General features: G+C 41.4%; 1 protein-coding gene across 1 annotated transcript in view; it reads right to left on the bottom strand.

Annotated features, from left to right (window-relative positions):
• FRMPD1 (FERM and PDZ domain containing 1) overlaps positions 1 to 21,415 on the bottom strand; it is a 146,381-nt gene that overhangs the window by 7,481 nt on the left and 117,485 nt on the right. The window contains exons 6-15 of the mRNA XM_037797314.1: positions 18,386 to 18,520; positions 16,691 to 16,798; positions 13,376 to 13,471; positions 8,966 to 9,091; positions 7,661 to 7,780; positions 6,644 to 6,780; positions 5,466 to 5,592; positions 5,235 to 5,330; positions 3,297 to 3,479; positions 2,338 to 2,485 (exon numbers count right to left, since the gene is read on the bottom strand). Coding sequence (XP_037653242.1) covers positions 2,338 to 2,485; positions 3,297 to 3,479; positions 5,235 to 5,330; positions 5,466 to 5,592; positions 6,644 to 6,780; positions 7,661 to 7,780; positions 8,966 to 9,091; positions 13,376 to 13,471; positions 16,691 to 16,798; positions 18,386 to 18,520 — 1,276 coding nt within the window. The remainder of the gene's footprint in view (positions 1 to 2,337; positions 2,486 to 3,296; positions 3,480 to 5,234; positions 5,331 to 5,465; positions 5,593 to 6,643; positions 6,781 to 7,660; positions 7,781 to 8,965; positions 9,092 to 13,375; positions 13,472 to 16,690; positions 16,799 to 18,385; positions 18,521 to 21,415) is intronic.

Below are 21,415 nucleotides of genomic sequence, written 5' to 3'. Positions count from 1 at the left end.
TTTTCCATTTGTTAAAATCTGCTTTTAGATCCTTTGGTAAAATTTGCTAATATAGGTCTTGCTCATTTCATTTTCCCATTTTTGATATAATTCTTGGATATAACTGTAAATGAAATTTTTCCTCACTGTGTTTTCTAACATTTTTTATAGTATATATGGAAACTGTTTATTTTTGAACATCTATTTCATTTGTATTTGTTATTCCTTTTTAGTACTACTAGTTTTCCCATTGATTTTCTTCACTTTTCTACATTAAAAAATCCCATTACTGTAAATAGCAACAATTTTATACCTTCTTTTCTATTATTTATTACTATTTCTTTCTTGTGTCTTATTGCATAGGCTAGAACTTCAAAATAATGTTAAACACTTGTGTGATAGTAGGAAAGCTTACCTTATTTCAAATTTTAATTTAAATTATCTTTATTATTCCACATAAGTGTGATGGTGGCTGCTTGTTTCACATACATACACAAGTTTGATATTAAGAAATATTCTTCTTTTATGGTTAAAAATGTTTTGAAATCAGAAATAAGTTCCGAATTTTATCAAATACGATTTTGGTATCTACAAGAATGATCATATGCTTTTTTCTAGTCGTCCTATTAACAAAATGGATTCTATGAGTAAATTCTCTAATATTAATATATTTTTGGATTCCTGGTATCGAGTAGGCAAAAACTAAAAACAAACAAACAAACAAAAAAGCAAAGATTTAGGAGATCTGAACAATTTAATTAATAAAGTGGCTTTTATAGCTGAATTTGGAACTTTATACCCTAGATATAGAGCCTATACTTTCATTCATGAAACATTTAATAAAATGGATTGTATATTAAGCCATAAAGATGATCTTCATAAATATGAAAAGTTAGAAATTGTAGAGGTCATAATGCAATAAAACTATAAAATAATAACAAATATACAGATACAATTATCTTTATTTTATGTATTATTCTTTTTCTATACTCCATTATTCAATTTGCAAGTATTTACTTAGTATTTTCTCTGCATCTTTATAAGCAGGACAAGAATATGTTTTGATTTTTGTGTGTGTGCTGTTAGGCTTAAGTTTCAGGTCATGCTCTCTACACAAAATGAGCTGGGAAGCTTTGAATTTCTCTCAGTGTTTTCAGACAGTTTAAATAGCGTCAAATCTTTGAAGGGCTAAAAGAACTCGTCTATAAAATCTTCAGGACCTAAGGTCTCTTTTAGAGATGACTCTTGACAACATTTTAATTTTCTTCAGTGGTTACTGGTCTGTTCAGATATTCTTCCTCAAATTAGGTTTTTTTCCCTAGTAAAGCATCAATTTTACCCAGATTTTTAAATTCATCACCATGGAGTTGTCTATGGTATCTCTTAAAATTATTTAAAATTTGATCATGTCATTCAACAACTATTTTTTGATCATGTACTTACTGTGAGCCGGGTGCCATGAGAGGAACTAGGGGCAGGATCAGACAGACACAGCCTTCCCTCAGGAAGCTGCAGTTCATATTCATGGATTTGTGCCAGAGAAAGACTCTTAAAGTCCAGGAAAACTATGCCTGTGCCTATTTCCTCTTTCATCCCTATGTTGCTTATTTGGTTTTCTTTCTGTTTTTCTTCATTAGACTTGTCAAATATTTATTCAAACTTTTCATATATTGAAAGTAATGAATTTCTTGTTTCTCTAATTTACTGATTTCTGCCCTAAACTTTAAAAATAATTTCTCCTATTTTCCTTATGTTGCTTTATTAATTTCTATTTCTTGACTTACATGCTTAGTTCACTTATTTTTCTCTTTCTTATTTAATAATTAAGTAAATATTCCTCTGAATATATCTTTGGCCCAATCCTATAAAAAGTAAATTTAGGATCTCATTATCTTTCCAAAAAAACTTGTAATTGTAGGAATTACAGTTTTTAATATTCTCTACCTATTCAGAGTGTTAGAAACTAGGTAATGGGAATGAGGGACGATTTCAGTGGTGTAGCCAAAGCCCATATCTGCTCACAAGATTCGGTTGATAAATTTTCAGGAATTTCTTTTAGCTTGTTGTTAAACATAGCCATTATTAGAAAATAAATTATATAAACTTACAAGTCAATAAATCATAATAAAAACAAAGGTAATAAATACCTAAAACTCATCACTTCCTAATTGTTTTACTACATTTTACTACTATCTATGCTATCAGATTATTTAAGTCTTTTTATCCATATGGAGGAAATGCTATATAATGATGTGCTATTGCACATCTCTTTCCAGCTCCATGTTCAGCTTCAATGACATCATGTTAGTAGCTTAAAATGGACCACCGTGGCAGTGTTCCATTTCTTCAGCATCTCACCTTCTTCAGCAGACACCCGGTGCACCTGCTGTTTGTTTCCAGGCCAGAGCAAAATAGAGGTCACTGGGTCAACAAACAGCCTGTAATAACCAGCAATTAGGCAAGCCAGGTCTTTTGCACTGTTGGATTCCAGCAGCAAAGTCAGAACCTTTGAAGGTAAAGAGAGTTCTGAGATGCAGTCTGAAGAGTGACAACAAGGCCACGTGGGGCCAATGATAGATTCTAAACAAACCCAGGCATAGTCCACAGAAGGCCTCTTGGTCTCCCACATTCTTACCTACAAGGCTTGCAATGAGCAGTCGGGCATGCACACACACACACGCATGCACAGTGGGTTCCTCCCACCCACTGTCTGCAATGTCTCCCACCTGTCTTCCATCTTCTACCCTCAGCCTCCAACCCAACCACCCATCCCACCGTGCTGTTCAGACAGTGGACCCTTTCACAAGACCTGATCTAGAAAAGGAAAACAAGCAAGAGCAAGTACAGGATGAGGTAGAGGATGATAAGAATAAAGCATGTTTTTGAGCATGTTGGGATTAAATTAAAGGCAGTCAAGATACATGTAAGATCTTCCAGAGGGACTCATGAGGTACCCTGCATCATTTGCTCATTTTAATTACATACTCAAAATAAACTCTTGGGCAGCCATTTTGGTCCCATGCACATGATAAAATCCTCTGGTGCACCCAACTAAATTTCTGAACCCAACAGGAACTTCTCCATGAGGAAAGCACATGGTCCAGCTAGGTTTAAACAAAGAAACCTTTCAGGACCTGTCCAAGAAAATGCACCCTCTTCAAGAAAGTTTCCCCTTGATGGAATAGGATGGACAATCCATCCTCTTAAGTAAATGTTGGACATTAGACTTTCTTATTAAAAAATCATGCAAACTATCCCAGAATACCTTAGCCCCAAATTCCAGAGGCTGGATTCAGAATCTCTATTCCTTGTGTTACCTTGACGTCCTGAAGATACACTTTGACCATGCTCACTTTTTCAGACTCTTCCATCAGTTCTACACGGCTGATGTTTGCAAACTCTGCCAAAGTGGACATGATGTTGAGTTTGCTATTGACAATCTGGCTAATCCCATACTTGGCTCCAACTAGAAGGGCAATGTAGGATTCTCTATCCTGTAACTGCAGAAGGATGGAAGGGAGATTAGTTTCCATTAATAAACTAGTGAAAATACATTGCATATGTAAGAAATGATATCCCTCTTTGTAAATTCCTTGATCCCTACTTCAGGTCCTGATCATTGCCCCTACATGGCCAAGTTAGGAAATAGCCTAACTCAGGCCCCACCTCCAGCTAAATTAAGTGTGAATTTATTTCCCACAAGACCCTTCACAATGGGAGCCTTTCATAGGACTATTACTGGTTCCATAAACACAACTATGTGCCTATTTTCATGCTGTGGGCTTTCCTCTTCAAATCCCTCCCCTGCCACCATTATCCACTGAAATCCTGACCCTTCTTTAAAAGCTCACATCAAAACCTACTGTCTACTGGAAGTGTGTGCTTGACCATCTTCTTCCTCAATCCAGAATAGTTCTCCATCTCTGTGTTCTTCCACACCACTTCCTCTCTATTTCGCTGATAGCACAAGCACTTATGCCTTCATATTGTGATTCTTTGTATTCAAGTCTCGTATTTTATACTAAATTTCCTGACAACAGAGCCTGTATTTATCTATATTTGTAACCTCTAGGGGCCAGGAAATACCCTGAGCCAGTTCAATGTGGTTGGTTTCTTCTCCCATAACCAGTTCTTTCCTTAGCAGGAAATTGATAGCAGGGAGAGGGCAGTAATAGCCCTTGGAAAACTGGGAAGTTTTTCTTGTACCATCAAGCCTTCCTTTCTGTGATCTGGTCTCTTTTCCGCCTTCTGGGTTCTCCACTTGTACAAAGACTTCATCTATTTTTCCCTTCCCTGATCACCTGATGCTCTTCCTTCATCTCAAAGCTTTGATTCCCTTCTTCCCTCTAAATTGTTAGGTCAGCAATCTGATTAAACACACCCACCATTGTAAATGACTTGAGAGGCACATCAAACCCTCTGAAAGGAGCTTTGTTAGCCAAAGAATCTCTAGTGGGTAAATTGGCTGGCTTTGTGCTGGAGAGATCTGAGGGTGACTGAGTGGTGGAGGAGAGTTCCCTAAGCCACATACCCCACCTCCAACCTCCAGTCACTGACTGCTGAGAAGCACATGGTTCTAGATCTAGGCTCCAAAAAGGAAGCAGAAAGAAGAGCACGAAACAGAGCAGAGAGCTTTTCTGCTTCTCCTTTCCCTTCTGAGGATAACCCCTCTGTCTCTCCTGTCAATTAGGTTCCCAGCCTGGCATTCAGTTGAACATTCTAGCTTTTCCTTCATGATTTCTAAATTTTCCTTTTCACCTTCGTGTATCCAAAGCTCCAGAGTAAAAAGCTCATAGACAGTTATAAAATACCCTCCACCCAGAATGCCTTTCTTCTGTACTGAAGTCTGGACAAATCCAACCTGATAGCTTTTCTTTAATCCATTCTCCTTCCTCCACTCAGCCTAGGCTAGCAGCGGTCCCCTCTGTCTTCAAACCCCACAACAATAGTCCTCTGCCTCTCTAATGGCTCTGAGCACCTTCTTCTTTGTCTTGCTGGGTACCTTGTTTCCTCCATAGATTCTTCAAGGGTGGGGAGCATGTCTGATTCAGCTCTGCCTCCCCGACAATCTATCATGGCTAGTACCAAGCAAGAGGCCTGAAAAACACTTGCCAATACCTTAATATTTAGTTTCCTGAACAAATTACAGTACATGACAGAGTCCTCAGGAATTTTAGGCTAAAAGAGACGTTGATTTTCAGAGGACCCCTAAGGCCCCCTATAATAGTAGGATTTCACAGTTTTCTAATACATACCATTAAAGTAGCATTAAAGATTTTCCCACCATATGTCTTGAGTTCCCCAAGGATCTGTAGATAATTTAAACGTAGCTGGGCAGCAGAAATAAGTTGCTTAAAAGGGGAAAAAAAAGATGGTTGAAATTATAATTATTCACTTGCCTAAGACCCAGGCAATGTTGAAAATGTGATTCCTAAGGTTTCACAACAGACAGCTGGGTGGGGTGGCAGAGACTATGGCTTTATTACCTTCTGTCGGGGTTCCAGCAAATTCTGGTTCCTCTTCATATGGAAGCTAATGGCTTTCTTGATGTCTTTGCCTTTCATGTTTCTGAGTAAAGTTGGAGATATAAAGTTCTCTATTCCCCAGTCTTTCCTGCCATGAGACATTGGAGGCAAGAAGGCCCATTTTTTACAGTGCACTTGGCTCTAATGAAGAGCAGAATTCCATTTGATTTATTAGTTAGTATTCCCACAAGACTACAATTATGAGCCTCTTTTTCCAACAGAAGAAATATATGTATATCTATATACCTGTATATATTCACACACACACTTACACATACACTCCTCAAAAATCAGTCACAGCCCTTCAGGAACAAAACTCCACCGACCATTCTGGGAGCTCGCTACTCTCAGTGTGGTGTGATAACCTATTACAACGGGAGTTCTGAGTTTTTGTTGTTGTTGTTACTACACGATTGTAATAAGCCTTGGAGATGACAGACAGCACCAGTGGATCCCCAAGGCCAGGTTTCAGAATGGTGCCAGCCTAGGAGCCCTGGAGTCCCCCATAAACTTGTTAAAAATATAGATTTTCAGGTCCCACTACCTAGAGATTTGACCCAGTACATCAGGGATATGCCAAGGATCTGTTTTATTTTTAAAATATGATTCCCTATGTGATTTTGATGCCCAGAAAGGACAGAGCAAAGATTAGGGGAGGGATGGGCAAATATGGGTGATACTGCCCACAGCAAAGTAAAATCCTAAGCTAAGAATCAGGAGGTGTTGGATTCTTGGGATCTGAAACTGCCCCACTGGGGGTGGTACAAAGGGAATTAGTTCACACCCCAAGGAAAAATGAATTTTCAAGGTATTCACATCCTTAGAAGAACTAACACTGAAGTTGTCAAACAATTTCCCACAACATCTTCTGAGGAAGTAGGAATTTTCAAGGGGGATCCTGTGTCATTCCATCTGGAGTTGGCTTCCACCCCAGAGCAGGCAGCCAGGTTCTGATATCTGGGGGAGCCAACCCTAGTGGGAGAAGATGGAGAGGGAAATGGATGGAAAGACATGGACAGATGCATGGGTGAGTGAATATTGACTTTCCATGGAATGTGGCTATTCTGGCCAAGAGCCAGCAAAGTCGATAACTGCAATGCAGCTGCTGTTGATGGACACCGAAGTCCCCTGCCACTCACTCTATGTACTTCAAAGAGATCTTCTGTGGCTGGGCACATGCGTAGATCCGCTCTTGGATGTGCAGGGCTGCGAGTCGTAGTGCAGAGTTGCATTTCATTTCCACAGCAAAGCGCTCCTGGAGCACGTCACTGCAGCTCTAGAAGAATTATGTCAGCATAATTGGGGAAACAGGAACAGACATTTTGTGTTCCCAGTTCTCCCATTGAAAGGTGGCCGGACCCCAGAGCTCAGCTTTGAGGTCTGGCTCTGCCAGTCCTTGGCTGTGTGACCTCAATTAAGTTATTAAGACTCTCTGAGCATCAGTGTCTTCCCTTTCTTAATGAGGATAGTAAAATCTACCTAACATGGTTGCTGTGCAATTTAAATTAGATAATGCATAAGAAAGCAGGTATAAGACAAACAGCATTAGACATTTATAAAGTATTGTCGCTGTTGTTGCTACTGTTGTGTGCTGCCACTATTTCTGTAAGACTTTGGGCAAGTCAATCCACCTTGTCTCAGTTTTCTCTTCTGTATAATGGTAATGCCTCCCAGATAATTCTCTTTTATCAGAATAAAAACAACATAATAAATGTCCCCTAAGGTAGTAGGATATAAGAAGCACCAGGATAGGGGTCAAGGAACCAGTTTTTGGCTCTGCCACTAAGAGGGTGACCCAGGTAAATCATGTGATCTTTCCAAGACTGTTTCATCATCTCTAAAATGAGTCTTTGAAGTCCTTCAAGCCCATTTTAGTGATAAAATATAATTCTAAAGATCATAAAAACTGTACTAGAAAATTTACCATCTATATTGAGGACCAAGCCCAAATATCATTATTATATTGAAAATCTTCTAACAGAGCAACTCAGTGATAGAAAAGATAGTCCCGAGGGATAAGCAAGACCATTCTCCTTTGGATAAAGACAATTCCTACCAAGGAGTGGCCTAATTGCCCTGGGCTCATGTTCCAAACAACCTGATGTGTCATCTTTGAGAACATCCTCTGTTATTCTAGGAAGCCCAGACCCAGTCACCTGCAGATAGAGGTATTCAAAGGCCACAGGGTCTTCTTTCAGGAGGTCCAGGGGGTCCTTGGGAACAAAACATACTCTGAAGAGACAGCGGTAGTCCTGTGACTCCTCTCTTTCCACCACCTGCAACGGGCAAGGGAGATGCTACCAATCTATCTGCCTTTGTCCTCTGCAGCTATTCCACAAAACAGCTTAAAAACAAGCAAGAAAAGAAACTGAGAGACCCCAAAAATTTCAGTGTTCACGCTCCGCAAGATCTTTGGGAAGCAAAGGTTTAAAGGCAGCTACAGACCTTTGCTCTTAATTTGACTTCCTTTTCAATGAGTATAAAATGTAAAAGTTTCAAAAGGGCAAAATTTCCCTCCATCCCCATCTGCCCAGTCCCCTTTCCAGAGGAAACGCCCACTGTGCCCATCCAGAGACAGTCTATTCTACATGTACTTCCTATGTATGTATATATTTTTCTTTCCCACAAATAATTGCATAGTATGTATACCACTCTACACCTTACTTTTATTTTCACTTAAACTATCCTAGAAATTTAATTTGATTTTCTTCTCCAATTCAAACAGAATAGAAGTGATTTTTTTTGTTTTTTAAGTGAACAAGCAATAGTATTAGAAGGTGAGTGACTGGGGTAAGAATTCATCCACAATGGGGGATGCCAGAGGGGCTGCCATGAGGTTTTGCCTTGCTCATACTGCTCCCCTGTTTTAAAACCTCTCCCCCTTTCCCACCTGTTAAAATCCTACTCATCCTTGCAGTAATAGATGACACTTAACAGGGATTTGTGGAATGGACTGTGTCTGGCTTTGAAAAGTTAGTCCAACAAATAACTGAATGGCTGTATGACTATGCAGAACAGATGACCAGCTCTGTTTGCTCTGTGCTGCCATCAGGGAAGGGCTCAGATGGGTAAATCTCACAAAAGGGCTTAGAACCAGAACCAAATGCCCCCCTAACATCACAAAGGCATCAGGCACAAGGGAAAATCATCAGAACTGGAAGCAAAAGATTAGAGCTTTACCAGCTATGTTACCTGGAGTAAGTCAACTTACCTCTCTAAGCCTCTGTCTCCCCACCTGTAAAATGGGGGCCTTAAATCTATGCCCTGCCTACCTCACAGAAGATGAAAATCAGGCCTGATTTTTAACCTGTTATCCCCAGACTGAGCATACTCTATGCCTTCTGGAGAGTGAGAACTGTGCCACATTGTACCTTCAGCAACTGTGCTGCATCCTGTCCCTGAAGGGAACGTGCAGCCTTTCCCAGTCCATGCCTCCCAAGATCAGGCTGATGTCCCCCTACCTGCTGGATGAGTTCCTCCTCGTGCAGCAGGTGCAGCCGTGAGATGCTGTACTGCTCTTCCAGGGCTAGCGCAAAGTACTCGATGCTTCGGATGGACAGCTTCTCCTTTACCGTGAGGATGATGTCCTACCAGGTACAGAGGCACAGGGTCACCCCACACACTCCTGAGAATCAGGCAGGCCCTTGGGGCAAGCACCAAGCAGGGAAGGCTCCCCTGACCTCCTCTCTGCTGCTCAGTGCAGCTGGGGAGAGAAAAGTCTCTGCTAACTGGGTCCACTGCCAATTCAGCTCCTGCTTGTCAGACCACATGTGGGACTTCCTGTTACCCCTCCCAGCCCCACCCCCACTGCTCTCCTCTCCTCAGGGCCCCACTGCCACCTATAAGGCTACCCTCTCTTGCTTTACTTGGAAGGTTGAGGCCATCCAGTAGGGGTTTCTGCCTCCCTCTTCAACATCTCCCGGTTCATCCTCTGGAGTTCCCATCTGCATCTTCAACTGCTAACTAGACCGAATCCCACTATTTACCCACTGTGTGAGTGTGGGGAGATGACCTGACATTTCTGAACCTCAATTTCTTCCTCTGAGAAATGGAGGATAGTTCTGCCTACTTCTTAAGTGGCTGGCAGCATGGAATGAGATAATTAATGCCTACACTGTGCAGAGGCATTATAATCCCCATGTTACTCTCCCCTCACTATGGTGGCTCTCTGTCATCACAAGTTTTTGCTGCCTCAGGGCACTCACACATACTGTTCCCCTGCCTGGCACACTGTTCCCATTACTCTTCACTAGACTGCTTCCTTCTCTTTCTGCAAGTTGTAGCTCAAATATCTTCTTCAGAGGGGCCTTCTCTGGCCATTGTATCTAACTTGTGTCTGTTAATCTCTGTCCAAAGGTCATGTTTATTTCCTTTATTATTTTCTTCAATAATGGCTATGTTCTTTAGTAGGAGAGAGTATAGTAAAGTTAAGAGAATGGGTTCTAGATCTAGAGTACAAGTTACTAACTGAGGGTCCCTGGATAAATTGCTTACTTTCTCTATGCCTCAGTGTTTGCATCTGTAAAATGGCTGTAATATAAACACCTATAGCACAGGGTTGTTGTGTACATTAAATGAATTTTTCCATACAAATCACTTACAATAGTACCTGGCAGATTTAAGTGTTCAATACATGCTACTTGTTAACATTTGTTTTCTTGTTAATTAACTTTCATCCCATTAGATGATAAACTCCCTGAGAATACAAACCTTGCCTTTCTTCTGCTTGGCACTTAGTAGATGCTCAACAAACTTTCAGTAAATGTGTGAGTCCTCATTACAGACTCAGCATAGATATTCTTTCAGAATCTCAAATTTAGTTAGACTCGAACTAATAGATGCTACCTGCTCCTCACAACTCCCAATTCTGAATCCCTTCTCCTGCCCCATCATCCTCGGTAACCAACCAGTGACTAATTCCTGAAGCAACTGGCAACATTAAGTCAACGGCTTCTGAGTACCAAGCATTGTGCTGGTCAAGGTGGGCTTCTTGACCCTGTCCCCCTCCTCTCCATTCTTCCATCTCTGCCTTGGCTTGAGTGCACACATTTCTCCTGGCTTTGTAGAGCGGTGTTCTATGGATCTCCTTGCCACCCCATCTGTCCTCCTCCTTGTACCTAGAGCAGAGGCCCACCCAATCCAGCCCACCACCTGTTTTTGTAAATGAAATTTCACTAGAACGCATCCATGCCCATTCACTACAGTGCAGTGTGGAGTAACTGTGACGGAGACCCTATGGCCCACAAAGCCTAAAGGTATCTACTATCTGGCCTCTTACAGAAAAAGTTGGCTGACCACTGATCCAAAGGAACTTGTCTAAGGTTTGTTCTGGTCATGCTCTCCCCTGCTCAAGAACATTCAGTGGCTCTCCATGGCCCACTGGACAAAATCCACACTCCTCAGCTTAATAGTCAAGGCTCTCATTCAAATGTCAACCAACATTTCCCACCTTATCTTTTGCTGCTTCTTGCAGTACACCCTGCTCACAAGTCCCATTCACTTGCGAAACTTTCCCACCTCTGGATCTTTCTTGGTGCCATTACCCATAACTGGGATGCCACCTTCACACACCACCCTTGGCCCATTCCTGTCAAAAGCCGCCTCATAGGCCACCACTCCCAGGAGGCCTTGCTATGCTACCCAGCTGGAAGCCCTCCTTCCCCTGAGCCTGAACCACACCATTTCTTTCCTACCTTCATGGTCCAGCATACCCTATACCTTGTTTCATGGTGAATTTCCCAGGTCTTAATTCTTTACCCCAGCCCCACCCCAAGACTCCAGGCTCCCTAAGGGCATATCCCTGGGTCATTCATTTATTTCCATATCACCGGCAGCCCAGCTCAGTCCAATGCCTGGTATATAAAAAGCATCAGTGAATGTTCATTGAGTTGAATAACATATTATAAATCCCTTGATTTAGGGAAAGAAGTTTTCCAATACAATAAATTTGCATCCTTTGGTAAGGGAAGGGAGAAGTCGCTGATGAACTGACAGTGATATTTCCTTTCTTTACCCATAAGGATTTGCTAAAAGAGCTAAAAGCTTTGCTTCAAAAAACTTTGGTAACTACAGATAAGTAAGATTGACCAGTATTACATCAGCCAAATCCTTGCTCATTTCCCCAACTCTATCATCTTGGTTAAATTACCCTGGGATATATGCTTTTACTGTAATCACCTCAAAGTCTTTGGGCTACCAAATGGGGACACACTTTAAATAAATCATCACTTCCATTCCAATCTTCTTTGATCAAAGATGACTGAAGCAGAACCTTCATCTAATTTGCAAAACTTCTCTTTTATGCAGCATGGCGGAACAGCAAGTTCCAGTGCAGAATTCAGAAACAGATCAAGTTGAATGTCAGTTATGAGCTAGCTGACCTTGGCAAGATTTTGACCTCTTGGGCCTGTTTCCTCATCTGCAAAATGGGGATAACAGTAGTCATTTCACAAGATTATTGAGGACATTAGCGGAGATAATATACAAGGAAGTACCCAAGAGAGTGCCTAGTATGTAATAAACACTCAAGAAAATCCATTCCTTCCTCCCCTTAGTCCTCTGGGCTTGGGGTTTCCCAGATTCAAAGAAGCTTTCTCCAGCTTCTCCAAAGTCATGTTCTTGTGAAGGTAAAAATGAGACAGGGCTTTTGGGACCAGCTCTAGGAGTTGTCAAAGGAAGGTGCCAGAGAGTAATACTAGGTGTACGCACGGGTGGGCACATGTGCATGAGTATGTGTATATGTGTGTGCATGTGTGTCCTGGCCACTGTCTGTTACCAATCACGACACTGGCCCCCCAAAACTTGCCCTCCCCTCAGCACTAGGAGAGAACTGGGTTCAATGTTTAACGTGATTTTTAAGGTTTGAATGACTCTTTTAATTGTTTGCTTCTTCGCTGGAGCCTCACTCTTTACACTATTTACTCCCTTGTTCAAAAACTATTAGTGCCATCCTTTTTGTCTATGGGTAAAATCCAAACTCCCCAGCCTGGCATTCAAGGTCCTCCACAGTCAGACTGTATCATCTCCCACCCCACCCCCAAGAAAACAGCCTGTGCTCCAGCCCTGTTGGATGGTTTGCTGTTTCCTGAACAATGTCCCATTTTCTTGACTCTGGGCCTTAGTTCATGTGATGCTCTCCCCGCCCTCCAACTGCTGTGTCCCCCTCAAGTGCCCTGCCCTGTCCCCACCTGCCTTCAAGCCACAGCTCAGAAGCCAACTTCTTTACAAAGTCTCTCTGATGCCCTGATGGAATGGAACAGTGAGTCCTCTTTCCCTTGAACACAGAGCACTTCCTTATCCCTCCCTCCATGGTCCTACACATTCTGCCCTGAACTACTGGAAGCTCCCTGAATGTCCACCTTTAACTGGACTGGGAGCTTCTCAAGGACAGAGCCCACCTTAACCTAGTTCTGGATCTCCATCAACACATCTCAGTTTAGAGGCTCTTGGTCACTCTAAGTTAAACTGATATCAACACAGAACAGGGTATGCAAAGGCTTGGAGCTGCCCTGACACCTGGCTTGGATTTCTAGCTGTCCAGTCTCATGGGTAGCAGATGGGGTTATACACAAGAGGCAGAGAAGCCTAGCAGTTAGAGTGAAAACTTATGAGACTAGTTGCAATATGACCTTGGACAAATCACTTCACTGCTCTGAGCCCTGATTTCCTCCATTTCAAGATGGTTATATCTATACCATCTTGCTAGGTAGTTTTGCAACTAAAGGAGATCACACAGTGTCTGGCTTATTGCGTGTGCTCAAATCATGGTGGTTGTGAGACTACCAGGAAAGCTGCTGGGCAAGACATCCAGTGGTCATAAGGTCAGCAAATTCTCACTGGGAAAGAGATGCAAGTATGTTCTTAATAAATACCTTCACAGTTGTGTTTGCCTCAAACTTGAAAGCTTTGGTCTGTCCATTCTCCAAGTACAGCTTGAGCACGTTAGGCATGCACAGTAGAGAATTACCCTGGAAAATACAAGAGCAGTGTTGAAAGCAGCCCTCCCTATGCTGGGTATGACAAATCCTCGGCCCTGCCGGGTATGGAGAGCAGGATCCTCCCTAACCACCTCACCATGTCATGGGTTGATTCTTAGCATTTGGGGATTTCTCCAACTGATAAGCATTGTGCCACCCAGATAGGCACACTTTATCAAGGAATACCCACAAGAACTGCTAGCATACTGACATCACTGCATGAATCTGTACAGTGTCTCTCAGGCATCAGCTGGCATTTCACTGCTGGTTGGCACCCTTGTAGGATGCAATTATCAAGACAGACAAGCAGCATGCATGCTGTCCAAAACGGGCCTTTCTAGGATTCTCAGACCCTACTTTGTGGGGTAGGGTGGAATGAATGGTGGGGTGGAAAGCTCCCTCAGAATCCCCCTATTTTACTGCTGCATTCCCTATAGGGACATATCATCAAAGGGCAGAAGGATGCTCCCCACCTCTGCTCACTCTAAACTTTACCCCTGGACTTGCAAGATCTTCTAAGGAACTCTGACACTCCTGCAGGGATCTTTGGGAAGGAGGTACAGGACTGGTCCATGCTTGGTGACCCATGCCAGCCAGAATTCCTGGGGTGGAGCAAGGCAATTGGCAATTCCCTTTGGGTTTGGAGAATCTCCCCAGGGTTTGCTTTCAGAAAAGGGGAGCTCTGGATGTTTAACTGCAGGTAAAGAGGACTCTTGGAGCTGGTGTCCTCCAGAACCAGTGAAAGGTTCTAGAGTCCCCAAGACTGGAGCTAGACCTGCCCCCAGCACTTGTCTCTGCAAATATCTGGGAATAAAGCCCACATTAGCAAGGAAGCTTATAATTCTTATTCAAAAGAACTGACACCCTTTTCAGGTGAGGATCTTTCATCTTCTAACTGTAAGGATTCTTGTGTCTTCTAAACAACACTCACACTTATCACCATCCATTTGCTAACTTTTTAAAAACTATAGTATCTTTAAGGAGGGAAAAGGAATATGTTCATATCCCAGAGCTATTTCACTCAATCAGGAATGGAGAATTTCAAACATCTTACTTCTCTGGCTTCAGGTGTTTAGAAATCTTAATCTTTGAATGTCTCAAGGTGGAAATATTTTCCCTTGGTACTTTATTGTGATTTCAAAAGTTTACAAAAAATACATCCATAACAATGTCACATAACCACCACCAGTTTTTAGAGAGCTGCAATCATAGAATATGTACTATATGTTCATTTTTGACCCAACACATACTTCACAGACACTTTTTTTATATGGACTTATTGCTTAGAATTTTAATGGCTTTATAATATTCTATTGAGCTAAGATATCAGAATTGATTTAACCATTCCTCTACCCGAAATATTTAGGGTTTTTTCCTTTTTTCTAAATTTCAAATACCAGAACTAAAATATCTTTAAAAAATATGAAATTTTGCATTTAAATTACTTTATAGACCAAATTAATAGAAATGTGATCCCTGGGCCACATTTTTTGGCCTTGATTACATTTTGTTTTTTAATCTGCCTAAAAACATTAAACTGATTTACAAAGCTACCAGTTAATGCATGAATTTAACTACTTTCTCAGCATCAGGGCATCCATTTTCTTTTCCTTTATTTGTGCTCATTTAATGAGTATAAAGTGGCACTTCTTAATATTCTCCTTTGCATGTCTTTAACTGTTAGCAAGATTAAACACATTTCAATGTTGGTTTATTATTTCAGAATCTTCTAGGATGACTGTGTATCCCCAAGATGGTCTTAATATGTTTCAAGGAGGAAAGTTTAACAACCATTTGTATCATCTTCAAAACTCTTGAAAAGATGAGTAGGTAGGTTACAATGATTAACTCTCACTGGTTTTGCTGTCTCTGCTCAGTTGCAGAAGGTTTAATGAACTTCCTTGTGCCCCAGAGGGCACAGAACACACTCAGCCTGCAGAGATGAGTGTCCTGACCGGCAAGTCTCCTTAGAGACACCTTCTTAGAATACTGTTTCTCTAAACTCCCCCACCCCACCAAAACTCTGAAACTCTTCTTTTTAGCTATTCTAGCCCCTACTATTTCTGATCATTTTACAATACTTCTGAAAACACATGTTGAATGTACTTATTTTGCCAAAGAGGTGCAATCTGTCTTCACAAACATGTATACACAGAGACCCAAATGTCTGAATGGCAGGTCTTTTCTGACTAGGGCATCAGGCCTCTCACTGGCTCCATCCCAGACAAATCCACCTGTCACTCTCAGAGCTAACTGAAGGTGTGGTCTGTTTAAGTAGCAGGACAGGTACGGAACAAGGACTCTGCACATGTGAACCAAATCACCTGGGTCCTTTGTCAAAATGGCCATGACCTCCCCATTCACTGGTCTCTATGCCGAGAAGACCGAATAAGGACAAATTTGATCTGAAAGTTTCAAAATCTCATATTGATGGCTGAATTCAGAATGTCAATAACTATACATCATCAGGGGAAAAAAAGGTGTAAATTATTAATAAATGAGCCTTTTATCAAACAATCCATACTAAAAACATCTAGCCAATTTTTTTCCTTTACAATTTGTCTTACAAACTTCCAGCCCTGGGTCTCTTCATATCAAAAAGGACCAGACAGCATGTCTAGTGGAAAACAAACTGAAGTCACACAAACCTATGTGTGCTTCCCTTGCTATGTGACCTAACGTCTCTCAGCCTCTGCATCTTCATTAGTTAAAATACTTGTCTTACAGGGCTATTGTGATAACTAAGGATTCTGTACACAAAAATTTGAAGTACACATAAAAGAGGTTCAATAGATGATGGGCTCTTAAAAACAACCAACCAACCAAAAACCAATCACCACCACCTTTCCTACTATCAATACATCACCTTCAGAGAGAAATCACAGCCTGAATGCTAAGTTTGAAGATTCAAAATGAGAAATTACCAATTGGAATCTATGCAGGAAAATGGAGTCACCGAGAAAGAGAGACTCACACCCATGGCCTCTCTCTTTAGCCACCACTCCTAGCCCAGAAACCCCCACTGACTCTCTCTCCATTTTCTGTAGGCATCTTATCAAGAGGGTGCACAAAGCCTCTAGCAAATGGCACTGCATTCCCTCTGCATCTTTTCCCACGCTGCAGGACTCCAGAGTCTCAGGGGATTATGTGCCAGGAGGCATCTCCCCAGCTTCATGAAAAGGAATTTCAATCCCCTTACTAGTGACAGACCTGGTTGTGTCCACTGACAAGCACTTCCTCAGCAAAGTGCACCTTTACAGGGTTGGTCTTCAGCCTGGCTCTCTTCTCCTCAGTCAGGAAGGATGACTTGGGGACTCCCTGCAAAACAATAAACATGACACATGTCAGAACTGTTCTTTCATAAAAGCCATGCATGTCTTCTCATTTCTTAAAAAACAAAACAAAACAAAACAAAACAAAAACTCTGACAGTCATTGCCAATTCAATTAAAACCCACAGAAGAGGACAACATCCATTAAAGATCTCTTTTCATAAAATCTAGGGATCCCAGCCAGACGAAATTCTTAAGTGTCTGGGAACAGTTAAAATTTCAATATGGTGGCAAAACGGTTGTGGTATGATTAAAACAAAAAGAACTGGCCTGTAAAAGAGAAGACCTAAATTCCAACCCCAGGTTTTCTACTCAACAGATTGTAAGAACTACCTCAAACTCAAATTCTTATGGAAACAAACCAGGTGTGTGTGTTTGTGTGTGTGTGTTTGTGTGCATGCGTGTGTAAAACACAAAATAACCCTGTTTGAGGCCAAGTCGTTGCCCCTCTCCGGGCTCCAATCTTCCCATATATACAATGTGGGAGTTATATCAGGACATCTCCAGGCCTCCACAAAGCTCTGATCCCTGTGATTTATCCTTGGCTCCTCCTTGCTCTTCTCATCATCTAGGTGGTATCCTCTTTCTCCAGACGTGAAAAGAGTCATCACAGGCTGGTATGAGTATGTGATGAAGCCCTTGGCCTAGACTGTATTGAGCCAAATTGTGACACCTGATGAAAAGCATCTTGCCTGATCTATGTCAACAGGATGTGATGTTCCTGCAGGAAATTCTGATACAGTATTTCAAAGCCTGTCATCCTAAATTCTCTTGATCTGGACAGTCATTGAGGCTAGCCTCTAGAATGTTTACATGTGTAAGAGTCCTGAGATGGAGCTCTGGGCCATGTTCTGTGTAGTCAAGGGAAGAGATACATAGCAGCATTTAGGGAAACTCTGGAAACAACACTTATAGACCCAGATGTTGACAGACCAATACCACAAAGTACACAAAATGAACAAGTGACCTTGAAATTTTAATACAAGAAGATAAATGTGATCTTATAGGTAGATAGAACCTTGATGGGACAGTACTCATGGCTATGATTCAATAACTCAAATATATAGTTTCTTAAAATAAAAAAGCAAAACAAAACATTTAGCAGAAGAAGAGGGGGGGACAGCAATATTCACAGAAAAGAAGTATACCTGAGTGGCAATTCCTCAACTGGAGAAATTACTCAACCTTTATTTTGCTTTCTTCTTTAAGCAGAATGGTCTTCCAACCAGAGGAGTAGAAGGAATAAGGGAAAGGGAAATTACAACCCAAAATCAGTGATGAGACTATCAGATTTCTTTGCATGAGTTCAAGACTCTTATACCAGGTGAGTCTAGGGAGCCGGTGGACCTATTTTACGTGACAGTTGGCATCATTCACAAAACAGAGAATGGAAGAAATATTAGGAGGCTAAAGATGGTGAAGTATCAAGTTTCCCAGTAAATGAATACAGAGGTGTCATGAAAACACATATTGGTAAGCTTGTCATTAATTCTTGGCAAAATCCCAGGCAAGAGATGGTCAGAGAGCTTTTAGACAAGAAGACAGTGATCACTAACAACCAATAACGGATTTACCAAGAACAAGTCAGAGCCAACCAAGTTCATTTTTCTTTTGAAGATGGGATTCCAGATTGGTAGGCCAGGGTCCTGAGGATATAGTAGTATTCCTTCATTCTTGCAAAGCATTTCATAAGGTCTCTTATAATACCCCTGTGGAGAAGGCCAGATGCAGAGGCATTAGATGGATTCAAAACTACTTGACCTATACTCAAAACAGTCATGATTTCTAGTTAAGCAACTCAGGCTCCCTTTGCCTCAATCCTCATCAGTGATCTTTAACATTGTCTTGTGTGAAGTCAGAAAGCGAACTTACCAAACCTATCAATGACACAGAGCTGCAAGGTGCTATCAGATCTCAGATGGCAGAAATTTGGGAAAAAAGGGCAAGGAACTGGGAATCTAAAAGTGGTATGCATCAAAACTTCAGGACTAGGGACAGCTATGGCTAAGGCCAGCAAATCATCAAGAACAAACCTAAAGAGGGTACAGGGAGACAGGGCTGTCAAAAGCTAAAGGGAACAGAGTAAAGTGGGGAGTCAAAGGAATAAGTACAACCCTCATTACCCAAAAGACTCAAGGAATGAGAAACCAGGGGCAGAACAGAGGAAATATGTAGCGAGGAAAGGAGCTGTATGATGCGAGAGAAAATCAACTGGCTGGGCACTGGAGGAGACCTGGAGTGGGGGTGGAGGAGCAAGGAAGTTGGGGAGACTTGGGAAAAGGTTGTTCCCTGACAGGAAGGGTGAAAGACTACAGGTGATAACTATCCACACATGCCTTTCAGTCTGTGACTGTAAAATCTTGGCATGCCAGAACACAAATTAACATGAAGTATGGCACTGATTATCAAAAAATCAATTGCCCAGCATGGGACTGGGGAGGCCTGGCTTGAGAGCTACTCATTTGAAAACCAGCCCAGTTTTTGGTCAATCACAAGTTCAACCCAAGGTGAGAGTGTGATTGGGCCTATTAAAATGTTAACCCAATCCTGGCTTCATTAGCATTCTTGGTGCATGTCAGAAGTGTGCCCTCCCATGCCCCTGCACTCCACACTGGTTGACCACAGGTGGAACCTGTGTTCATTTCCAAATGCCATCATTTGGGAGGGTCACCAAGAAACTGGAATCTATCTATAAAGCTATCAGGGAAGTGAGAACTCAGAAAAACACATCTTATGAGGAAGAGGTGATGGGACAGTTGCTTGGCCTGGAGAGGAGAAGACCACACTTCCAAATATCTGAAGAGCTTTTACATACAGGGAGACTTGTTCTGAACTAGGACTAGTCAGTGGAAGTCAGAAGGAAGAAGGGTCTCTCTTACGTTTAGAACCACCTGACAACGAAACTGATGCTTTGAGAACGACCAAGCTCGCTGTCATGGAAAAGCCCAACCCACAGGCCCCACTGAGGCTCCTACACTGTTACACCTGAATGTCAGCTCTGCTACCTGTGTACCTTGGTATTAAAACATATCATAACCAAATATGTAAGTTTATTCAAAAGAAACAGTTGAAGGGATATTAGCTACCCATTATTCTAGGACTTCCAAGCTCTTTCTGAGTTCTAAATTAGTGCACTGGAGATTCAAAGACAAGCTGTTAATAACAGTCTTTGCGGATGTTTTTGCTGAACTAAGACTAAACGCTTAAAAGGGCATCGAAAGGGACAAATTGAAGAACATTTCTATATCTTTTGCAATAGCCCTACTCTGGGTTACCCAACGTTCTTTTATGGCAGACAGCAGGGCTTAAGGAGATAGACTAGCATAATGCTAATAAGTGTGGGTTCTGGGGCCCAACTCCTGGAAAACAATGCAGCTGCACTACTTTCTGCATTTGATACCCTCGGCATGCAAGGCCACAGTGTCCTCATCTGTAAAAGGGGGATAATGAACGTATCTGCCTTCACAATTTTTTTTGGTGAAAATTAAACAAGACACTAAATATTAACTATTAATATTATTATAAATAATATATTATAAATGATTTATGTAAATAATACAGATCTTCACCATTAAACCAAACTTACTTTTTCCTATAAAATTTTATGTCCCAGAGAATCAGTAATTAATATTCCAATCTTGGATTTTATAATGCCTAATCAATCTCAAGTCTTTTCAGGACTCTAAGAATCCACTGTGTTAAAGAGGAACCTCCTTGTGGAAGCAAGCCATATATGATCATTTTGCAATGTTTGTAAAGCACTGCAGGACCTTTCTGGTGAGTGGCCCAGAAGTGGATTAGACCATAGTCACTGTTTCTCCGAGGAGGTGGTGTCCATAAACTGGGTTAATACCAACTCCCTCTGTGGTATCTTCAGAGGCCAGGCAGCAGCTCCCCTTCTTCCAGGAGTGGTACTGGATGATTTTCCTCTTCCTACACTTCTCATTTTTTAAAGGATGCAGACGCATGATGCTTTTCCCCTCTCCTCAATCTCATTTCATTTCTTAGAAGTGGTCGGAAAACGGAAAAACCCACTTAATTAAGATTAAGATGTTCTTGTTGGGATGATAATCAGCTAAATAAAAAGAATGTCTCAACGCCCGCATGACCATTCACACTGATTAGCTTTTCCTGTTTTTACATTGATTTCACATTATTTCATAGACACACTCTGTTTAGAATGGAAGAACTTCCATTTATTTGTGCATAAAACACTTGGTCTGTCATATGTATGGCAAACATCTTAATCCTAATTAGGTGGTTTTATTTCCTAATCTATTTCCAAGAAATAAAAACAAAAGATAATGCTTATCAAATAATGGGAGTAGACAACGACAATTTCTTTGCTTTTTGGTGTTGTGAATTTTCTGGGTCACAGAAATTCTGTATTTTCACATAATCAAATAGCAATTTGCTCTACTGTTCCTCTTCCCAGTTCCTATCTACTTAGGAAGTCTTTCCACACCGACAAGCAGACAGACACCTGCCCATCTGTCTACACCTTTATGGTTTATTTTTTATATTTAATTCTTTAACACCAAATGGTGTGAGATGAGACTGTATTTTTTCCAAATATTTACAGAAATGTTCCAGGATGATTTCTT

The sequence above is a fragment of the Choloepus didactylus genome, chromosome 10, assembly GCF_015220235.1.
Source record: "Choloepus didactylus isolate mChoDid1 chromosome 10, mChoDid1.pri, whole genome shotgun sequence".
NCBI lineage: Eukaryota > Metazoa > Chordata > Mammalia > Pilosa > Megalonychidae > Choloepus > Choloepus didactylus.
This window is presented reverse-complemented; position numbering and strand designations above follow the sequence as displayed.